At 31.7% G+C, this 11,227-nt stretch overlaps 1 protein-coding gene across 1 annotated transcript in view; it reads left to right on the plus strand.

Moving 5' to 3' along the window:
- The window catches only part of LOC119835223 (patched domain-containing protein 3), a 26,103-nt gene that overhangs the window by 9,443 nt on the left and 5,433 nt on the right, over window positions 1-11,227 (plus strand). Inside the window, exons 2-4 of the mRNA XM_038359927.1 lie at window positions 8,980-9,256; window positions 9,380-9,597; window positions 9,878-10,056. Of these exons, the coding sequence (XP_038215855.1) occupies window positions 8,980-9,256; window positions 9,380-9,597; window positions 9,878-10,056 (674 nt within the window). The remainder of the gene's footprint in view (window positions 1-8,979; window positions 9,257-9,379; window positions 9,598-9,877; window positions 10,057-11,227) is intronic.

Below are 11,227 nucleotides of genomic sequence, written 5' to 3' on the forward strand. Positions count from 1 at the left end.
TATATATAATTACGTTCTTGTGACAACTTATAACATATAGTCTTAAACAGTATAGAGCTCTTCAATTGGTGTCATAAACATAGCTTTATAAATTAATAAAAAAAAGGAAAGGGTCCAGTGGAAGAAAGGAAAGGAGTGGGAAAAGTTAGGAAAAAGATATAGGTTCCAGTTCTCTCACTCACGGTAGGAGAAACAGTAGCATTTTCATGCACAATTTACTCCGATCCTCTGTGGTGGTGTGGTACCTTCCTCGATGCAAGCTGGCCCAATACCTGCTAAAGCGTGTTCTACACCCGCAGTCTCTATAAACAACACTACACCTAAACTTTGAAAGGTAAATAGTGGGTACTATAATTGGTTTAAGCTTGTCTTAAATACGTAATCGGTCGCAGGTCAAACAAGACGGAAATTTACTTTCTCTGACTGCCTTGAAGCAGGTATTCTGTAAAAGGACAAAGCCAGTGCTTTAAATTTATACCGTTATGTTGAACAACAATATAAATTATAAAAGAAAGTCCGTCTGATGCTTTACAATTTAAATCATTTCCTTATAAATAAATCTAAATTCCTCATAAATCTAAAACTTGTTTATTACAATATTTTATGTAAATAGATCATTCAATTTTAATTTCTAGTTCTTCTTCCTTTCTAACCTATTTCTCTATAGTAACCATAACTCTGAGGTGTCCTGTGCAACATTGAAGTAATTGAAACAATTAGTATTTGAACTACATAATCATTAGATGGACGGAAGCATGTATGAGGAAAGCTTGGCAGCCTCGATTCAACCTCACATTTGCCTTAACCCAGTGCTAGCCTTGGATATGACCTTCTTCCTTCTATTGGTGAGGCGCACGTTATTGCCATACTTCCGTTTCTCCCAAACTTTGACGCTATAATATCAAATGGCGCTATTATTGTGTCAAAATAAAAAACATGATTACATGGCACCTCTGTATTATAAGTGACTTCCACTTATACACACACTATATTTTAGAAACCAACAACCCTATCATGACATTTTTAGAAAAACGAATACCTAATATAGATGTACGTAACGTTTCTAAATAAATATTTAAGTAAGAAATAAGTTTAAATGGAGGTTAACAGTGAAAGAGGTGAGAAAATCCATCATCACTAAACAATGGAGATATATTGAGACAAACGTCAATTAATGCGTGAGTTTGTAAAATATAATAGGGAAACTTTTATAGTACTACTAGCTGCGCCCCGCGGTTTCACACGCGTAAGTCCGTATCCCGTAGGAATATCGGGATAAAAAATAGATGTTGGCCGATTCTCAGACCTACCCAATATGCTTACCAAATTTCAGAGGAATCGGTCAAGCCGTTTCGGAGGAGTATGGCAACGAAAACTGTGACACGAGAATTTTATATATATAGACTAGCTGCACCCGGAAAACGCTGTTCTGCCTTACTCTCATCATTTAGAGCTATGAAAAATAGATGTTAGCCGATTCTCAAACATACCCGATATGCACACAAAATTTTATAAGAATCGGTCAAGCCGTTTCGGAGGAGTATGGCAACGAAAACTGTGACACGAGAATTTTATATATTAGATACAATTTATAGAGCGCGATTAAGAACAAACATTCTAAAAATAAACTTTCAAATTTCGCACTAATGTGAAGAGGCCTCATCTACCTTATTTGATATCTTGCTTAATGCATAATTGGCAATATATCGGAAACTTACTATATTATTTTAAATTAAATACATACCATATATGTAAACCAAAAGATATTTTGAATCTATAAGTAGGATATTAGAATATTAGAAAAACGAAGTATTAATTCATTAAGAACTATAAGGAACTTAGCATTGGATTAATGGTGAGGATGAATGGCAAATGGTAAATAGGACAGTATAATGAGTCAAGAATGCTATAATTTCCTGACCATTTTTGGTAATACTACTCAATGCTACAGTTAAAAAATCTTAACCGTTTCTTGCAAATGGATAAAGTATTTATTTAAAATGCAGTTAAACAATACATTTTAATTTTATATCTATACTGGCACTGGATAAACGCACCTGTGTCATAGTTTGTTAATGCAGTCTCTTTTTATAAAAGGATTAAATAAGGATAACTAAATACTAAATGCTAATTTGAGTTTGATTCTGCGCCAACTCAAATGGCACGGGTGCCTTCTTTTAATTTAAAAGAATTGATTCTCATACACTCACACAGCGATATTTTACGAGAAATAAATAATAATCTTACTAATATTACGAACGAGAAAAATTATAAGAATGGATGGATGTGTGGATGTTTGTTACTCTTTTACACCAAAACAGCTTATCACATATGTATGAAGTTTGGTACAGAGATCTTATAGTCTGGATAATTTTATCCGTTGTAAACCACGGGATCCAGCTAGTAAAAAATACATTTCATAATCCGAATAAACAGCTTCCTAATTTGGTCAGTAAAAATGTAAATATACACCAACATTGAAGAGTAAAATCTAAATATGTATTTGATTATAAATGTAATGTGTCATAAGACCGATTTTTATTCCAATACTAATATATATTTATCAGAGATATATGTGAGGGGTGGTCTTTAATCTAACAATACTCGTAAGCAGTATCCTTTTATTTACAAAACGAAGTTTACTTGACCTAACCGTTATCTTTTGTGTAAATTAGTAATGATGTACAAAGTATCCTTTGGTTAAATGCTTTGTAGGATGTTTGTTTTAAAGTATTCATATCGCGTACACATATAGGTACTAAGTTTCCATTTGTATTTAGACTAACTTCGATAGTATTGCTTGTATTGTATTCACACTATTCACGTTAAATCAAATCAGGAATATATAAATTTGATAGATATGTAATGTAGGTATTAAATGAAATAGAGAAGAAATAACAATCTTACAAGTTCTAATGCACAAAAAGACACCACTTTTATTAATTTAAAAGGAAAAGAAAAAATACAAACAATCATACAGTTAAAAATATGTGTATTATTTTTAAATTTTCTTTTATTTTTAGAATAATTAGTAGTTTCAGTGCCAATTGATTTGTCCTTCATATCCATTCCAAGGACTAAATGCACGTGTAAAGAACAACTAATTAAAACATGACCAATACTGCGTAAGGGCACGCAACTAGCGGATTTTTACGTGCCAAGATATCAAATCAGCTGCAGATTTAAATTAGCTACACATCAACGATTACAATCACGCAAATGCGTGTAACCTTAGCGCGGTATCTAGAAACTCCTTAACAATTTTATGCTATTTATTGCCCAGTACCTTATAACCATTACGAAATTGTCGTTAGTTCAAGTTTAAACACAGAACGACCTATGTCAAGGATGTTTTACAAATCAGTGAGTCACTCTCGGTCAAGGGTTAATTAGATAAGTTTTCTCAGTCATTTATAGTTATTGATTTCAAATAGATACAAAGCCTTTGCTTAATTTATAACAATATTACTATTATTACATCAAATGCATCTAGGGTCTGTAACTGTATCATTATTATTAGACTGTTCATGCTCTACCTATACCTAACTTCGATTTTGTTTCTTGATTTGAGATATGGAGATAAAATGAAAGTAAATAATTAACTACATTAACAGAATCTTATAAATACACAATTCAGGTAATTCCTTAAGGTTTGGCAATGAAAGGATATTTTAACACTATAAGTAAAATAAGTTTACTGTGGCACGTTTCGTATCAAGCCGTTAAATAAAATACAGTGCTAGGTAATGCGAAAATACATAAAAGACTTGATATAACCCATGAGAATTATGTGTATGTAATGTAATTTCCTATTCTATGCTAATTATTAATAGAAGGAGCGCTATTAGTTCCGCGAGTCTTAGTTTTCTTATCAATTACATTCGATGTGAACTAGGACAAGCGGGATGAAGATGCGCTCTCTAAATACTTACTCATTTTGCGTGTAAAAAGCGAAAGTTTCTAATTCATTGTTTTAATAGATGCCCGCCCATATAATTGGCGTGATTTATTTAAGGAAACTCTATGAACATAGCAATTCTAAATCAACATGCATTGCATTAAAGACGAAAATGTTTTAATACTGATTTGAGTGACTGCTTATCGTTAAAATTGTAATCAATGCCCGACAAATCATTTTTCCAAAAATTATATGTCATATGAGATTGATTTCAGCTCAATATTTGTTGAAAACCTTTAAAAAAGTAAAGTAGCCCGGCGAAACGTACAAAAACATAGCCAGAGATTTTTTTTGTTAAAATACAGTTATCGGCCTTCGTGATGTACTCATAAATTGCATTATATAAAAAATATTTACCGCTGATTCCGTTCACAAGATTATACTCGCGTATAATCATCAATAAGCTGTCATTATATCTTCAACTACTCAATAAACCACCCATTCCGCACGTGTAGAGTCACTGACCCCTCGTGTTTACTTTCACAAACATAGCCTAGACTTACGATAGCGTAATTGTAAACAAATGATATTATGGGAACAAACATTAAAGGACAGTTAATAAATAGGTACAGTTGTAAATGGAAACGCCTAGTAATAAAATAACGAGGTCGCGTTATATACGGTGCTTCAAACACTCAAAGCTCTCTAGGAGACAGGAAAATCTTCATAAAACTCTTACGCTCACACTAAGTACTAAAAATAATGATTGCATTAAATCGCGATAATCATGGGATGCTGTAATTGTTAGGGGCAGTCGAGGTTAACTGTTATGGAAGTTTTTATGTCATTAAAATTTCTTCATCTTAAATTATAATTATTATAATTGTTACTTGCGCCAAAATATAGTAAATTGACAACGTTTACATATGTCATTATTAGGCTACATATGAACATAATCATCAACATCATAATGTTCTCACTGCTGGGACACAGGTCATATGAGGAGGCCATAATCCACCACGCTGGCTAAGTGCGGGTTGGCAGATGTCACATGTCTTCGTACTTTTGGTTCTTGGACACGCCGGTTTCTTCACGATGTTTTCCTTCACCGTTTGAGCAGTGGTGATGTTATCAACATGTGCAAATAAAGTGAAAAAAAAAAAAAATCATGCACGCTCGCCTGGTCTCATCCCGACGAAGTCCAAGGTCCAAGTAGTGACACTGAGCCACCACTGCATTAAGATGAACAACGATGCTTAAATATTTGTTAGTTATAAAACCATCTCTCACGCAACGATTGCAGTAACCATCCATGTGATTAACATTTATAACATTGCACTGAGATGAGATGTGACACAATCATGTTCTAACGGTTGCATATAGGAAGGCAGTGCGCGTGTATAGACACAGGTAGTCATTTTATGTGTGTAGGAGATACATCTAATATCTAAAACATGCTATGGATTACCAATCAATACAATAGCAGTAATATTTTCATGAATGCATTTAATTTTCTCTCAACATTCAGGATTTAGTGAATGTCTTGTTACGAACTAGACATTTAAACAAATAGAGCCGAAGGTATAGTATTATATTATATGGGTACAGATAAGAAACAAAAGAATTACAGAATATATTAATTCGAAAATGATGAAAACGCAAAATTAAAAAATACTTACTTGATTATTTTCTATATTAACTTATGAACATGAAGTAATATACCCGTAGCTTAAGGTAAGTTTTTTAAATGGTATTTATTTATTCGAAAAATTGTATTCTTCGTAAAAATTCACATTTGTCTGGAATAAAGATAAAAGTTATTTAGTGTTAGAAACTACAGAAATACAAATGTATATATGAAAACTATAATATAATAAACATTTATTTTATATCTACATACTAGTGAAAGGCCGCTGTCGGTCAAGGAATTCCACGCGAGTAAAACATAGCAATCATAGAATCGCCTCGAAACATCATTTAATTTAGTAATTAATATTATATTGTTAGCTGTTTCTATATACTTAAAACAACATTCGACTGTTTATAATTGAAGATAAGATCATTATTTAGATACTTATATTTTGTAACAATACAGAATAGTTAATTTGTAACCCAGTATGTTTTTTTATATTATTATTTTGATACCATTAGTTGGTATGCAACACGTTTGGAGGATCTATTGAAGAGGTACTTCTAACAATTCTTTTAGAATTAAAGCAAAAACCAGGCGATCTGTTTTTTGATTTGTACCTCTTGTAAAAATATATACCTAACTAAGTCAAAAGTTAGACATTTATGAAATCCCAATTATTGGTATTAATTATATGGCTCTTATTCACATTAAGACTTAGTTTATTTTTGCAGTATCCAAAATTAACAATGACATTCTAATGAAGTATTCAGTACACTTCCAGTACCGTGAATGATTTAACGTGGATAATATAACAAGAAACGTTTACCGCACCCCTTCAGCCAATCACACAATAAGCAATCCTGCGAATTGCTATCGTTAAAAAAACCACCGAATACAATATGTTGTCGTGGTTTTACACCAACTATTGTTTCAATATTACTCATATCTACCATCTATTGTTACGACCCTCGTCATATAAACTTGAACTTAATGCACGTGCTAATGATTCAAGAGTTTAATATTTCTATGTTTTACATATTCATATGGCGATAGTATTATAATGCGAAGGACAGAATATTAACTAGAAAGGATTGTGCAAAAAATGTGCAATTTAGAGTGGATTTAAAGTGTAGGGAAATAATACATTACTATTCCATCAATACCTACACTGATACGATCGAAATGATGCTATGACTTAATATAGGATAATATTATCTGTATTAAAGTTTTCAAAATGTATTCGAATATTACTGTGTATTTAAAAATAAACAAAACAATTAGTAAATATGTCAAAGTACACTATATTTATATGCCAAATTATTATTTACATACACGTTTAAATTAAAACAGTAATCCCCAAAAAGTTATAATTAATAAGTTTAATCATGAGGATTACAGAAATAATGAGCGAGGTCTTCATGAAGATGTCGTGCACGCTAGTTATGAAACTATGAAATTGCATACCGACTTGCTCTACATCTATCGGCAATTATTCATTGCTTTTTAGTTTTTATTCACCGTAAAAGAATTTTTCAGTCTATTTGTATGAAATCCTGATCATGTTTCTTGTTCATTCCTCTGAGTTTGGTCTTTTCAGTCGTTTGATTTGACTGATGTGAGAAGTTTTGTAAAAATCCTAGAATATGCAGCTGTATCTTATTAGGTATTTTAAGAACTGTAATATATTAAGAATGCAAAATTTGCAATTAGATACCTATTTTATTGGGTGCAATTTATTCAATATTATCGTACTTTTTAGGCTCTTTAATAATGTTTTTAAATGAAATAATATATTCAGAATAGAATAACTAAAAGGCGTAGTAGTATAAATAAACATTTTATCTATAAAATTGCTTTAAATGAAATATTTTATTCAGAATAGAACAACCAAAAGCTATGGTATTATAAATAAATATTTTATTATTTATAATATTATTGCCTAAAAGCAAATATTTGTATAGGCATCAAATTGAGTTTTTCTCATCGCTCACAATATAAATACGCTTTGTTAAATTTAATAGCTCAATAAAAGTGTACGTGACATAACACAATGTGTAATTTTACTGTAATAAGTTTCTATTCATTGTAATACATTTGCATTTACAGTACATCGGATCCTACATATATACGGTTTGTTAGCATGCATTGCGGGGATTGAAATAACATAAACGCGTTGAGTTTTTTATGGACACATTCATGTCTAAATAATAGCATATTAATCATAAAATTGTTTGTTTAATCTATTGAATTAAGAGAAGGTTGGTTAGTTATGTGTTTTTGTTGGTTTTATTGGTTGCACTGGTCTGGTCTGGATTTTAATGATTTTCGGTTCGTTGAATTCGACTTTGCTTGGATTAGAAAAAACTTATAAAATTTGTAAACCTTATAAAAATCTTTCTACCCTGGCAGACAGCTAGACATCGTAGTAATTTTTTCATTAAAATAAAACTTTAACATGAAAATACCATTTTTTAAGTCAAGGCAAACAATAAAAATATCGTTAAGGTCAAAATTACTTGCTCTGAATTATTTCACTTACCTTTATAATATTAAACATTTACTTTCGTATGTTGTTGAAGCTAAAATGTTATTAAAACATGATGAAGTTCACAATGAAAAAAAAGGTAAAAGTGTCTGTATCCTACCATATTATATACCTTTATACGTATAACATTAAAGAGAGGTCTGAATTACATTGAGTGAATCAAATTAATTTAAATTTGCAAATCATCCCTTAGGCATCCCTTAGGAAAAGTTATTTTAGCAGTAGAACACTAAATTGTTCCTCAGTGACCCAGTCCATACGTCAATGCGGACAGGAGTAGGATTAACGGTTAGCAATTAAATAATTAAGCTATTACGAAACAAACGTTCGTTTTCAAAGTAAAAAAATACATTTTATTTTGTATCTAATTATCTTGTTACAAGAATCAAATAGGCAAAACAAAACAAGTAGTGGTGCACGTGAAACATTGACAACCAGTTTTTCATTACGAAATGAGGACACGTTTACCACGGACACTTGCTTTTAATATCTTCATATAAACAAATAAATCAGATAAATTAAGTACTAATAATTTATTCTGGCTTTGATTGGGTTTACCCGTGACAGAAAAAAAATACTTGTACATTTACATATAGTAGAAAGTATAATATGCACATAAAAAAATAACCCGTTAAAACTGCAGAAATCACGTAGACAAGTATGCATATTTATCTACTTTTTTCTAATAAATAACTACTCACTTTCTTAGGTATCAAAAAAAAAAAAAAATAAACATACGAAACAAAAAACAGTTTTTCGTACCTATCTTCGAGTTATATCAAGTTTAAAATCCACTCAGAGCAAATGATGTACCTACTATGTAAAAGAGTATAGTATTGTGTTATCTATGGTAAATTTACCTTTACCACAGATTACGATAAAATTTTGGATTTTCTTTTTCAGATGGGCTGCAAATTAACATTCGTCGACGATGTACTAAATCGATCGTTCTACAAACTCGGCCTGGTGGTCGGCAAACAGCCGGGCTATTTCATCATCATACCGGTGCTTCTGACTCTTTTGATGATCACTGGATACCAACGCGTTTACTATGAAATGGATCCAGAATACCTTTTTTCGCCCGTCAGTGGTCAGGGAAAGTTGGAAAGACGGATAGTTGAGGAATACTTCAAAGTTAACTATTCGCATAGGTTCAACGTTGGGAGGATAACACGACCAGGTAAATACGTCTTCGATCTGTTGTTGTTGATTATAAATATATGATCTGCCTTTCAATAATTACCTATTATGAGTTTTTACTGATATTTAACAAATTATAAAATTCTTAACTCCAAATTTCCAGGTAGATTCGGTCGTGTGATCATCGTATCAAAGGACAATGACACTAACATGCTAAGAACAGAGGTTTGGAAAGAGCTGAGAGAGTTAGACGACTTGGTGCAAAATGTAACCGTCACCATGCCGACCGGGGAAACGTTCACCTACAGAGAGGAGTGCGCGCGGTGGGAGGGACAGTGCTTCGTCAACGATATATTGAACTTGGATAAAATTATAGGGGAGGTACGTCACATATTGAACTAACCCATGAAACCCCAACCCTCTTATGAACTAAAACGTATAAACGAACTAGCAAACTCATCCGGAAAATGTATTTGTCAATTGGTTTATAAGCCCGGAGAATACCTATATATTTGGGAAAAAGATTAATTAATAAATATAATAAAATATTCAAAGATTAATTGATAAAAATAACTGATTGTAGCAGCAGCAATAAACGCAAAACTTTGAAAACCTCCTTTTCTGGAAGCTTTTTAGAAATTGTAATAACATCTATTTTCAGGTGGAGCGAGGAGAATTAAACCTCACGTTTCCCATAATGTTCAACCCCGTGACATGGGAGGCTCACGCTTTTCCCGTATACTTCGGCGGTTCGAAGATAGTGGACGACACCATCGTGTCCGTCCCCGCCGTGCAGCTCGTGTGGTTCGTGAGGACTGACACCAAACTGCAGGAACAACGGTGAGTGCCTTATTGTACATACTTGATAAATGCTTTTCAATTAACTCTATGCTACAAGGCCACTACGTACCAATACACTATACAAGTTTATGATACCTATCCTTTCTTTGAAAAGCAAATTAGCCAAATTTTTGTCTGTCTATTTATATATTTTACAGAAATATTTTAAATTTATAAATCATTTTCTCATATATGCATTATTTTTAATTAATATGTGTTTAGTTAATATATGATCCCTACGTATATTAACATTTGGGAAGTGGGTTATCCTTTTCTTTCCTTATGGGTCTTGTAGAAGGACATAACTAATGAATAATAAATAATTATTTATGTGCTATAACACCTTCACATTGTGGAAGGAATGACAGACCACTTAGCCGCACCTGTAATTTTAAGAGAATGATATTATAATATTTCAATGTCAATTTACGAATTAACAGCTACGCGTTTAAAAAATGAACTTTCAAGGCTGTCTAATTATAACGAATATAAATTCCTATTATTTTTCTTGTTAATATACATATGTTTGACACAAAATTAAGCTTGAACCGAGGGAAAATAATAAAATAAACTATAAAGTTTGTAAAGTATGAAAGTCATCATAATGTGCACAGTTGTAGGAAATATATTTCAGAATTGCTAAAGTCCTTTGTTAGGTATTGTGATCGGTGTAGCGTACACTCACTTTTATGGCTTGTTTTCAATTTCAATAGAGTTAGATTTAGTAAACAAGAAACTACTGAAGTTAAATAATAAGTTTTGATCTTGACACGGTTTGAAAAGTCGTTTCGAATACTAAACACTATGTAATGTTCCGAGAATACGAATAGAAAGGTCCAGATTTTCTGACCTGCAATACTTTATGTTATTTGCTCTAAGGTAAAAATTGTATAGGTAGGTATTTATGCAAAACGGTCTTCCATTATTTCTAAGGACTTTGATAATAATAAAAAGATTTTTGTTTATGGGGTTAAAAAATATATAATATTCGTATGGCTAAAATAAAAACAGTACGTACGTAGATTTATTAATCGATTACAATAAAAAAAAAGAAATATAGTTTTCCTAAAGTGAAAGAAAGAAAGAAAGAAAGAGTACGTATACCTAGTCTTGCCATAAATATTGTAATAAAGAAAAAAGAAAATTGTTAACTGCAAATAACATTTATTAC

Source organism: Zerene cesonia, chromosome 20 (assembly GCF_012273895.1).
Source record: "Zerene cesonia ecotype Mississippi chromosome 20, Zerene_cesonia_1.1, whole genome shotgun sequence".
Taxonomy (NCBI): domain Eukaryota; kingdom Metazoa; phylum Arthropoda; class Insecta; order Lepidoptera; family Pieridae; genus Zerene; species Zerene cesonia.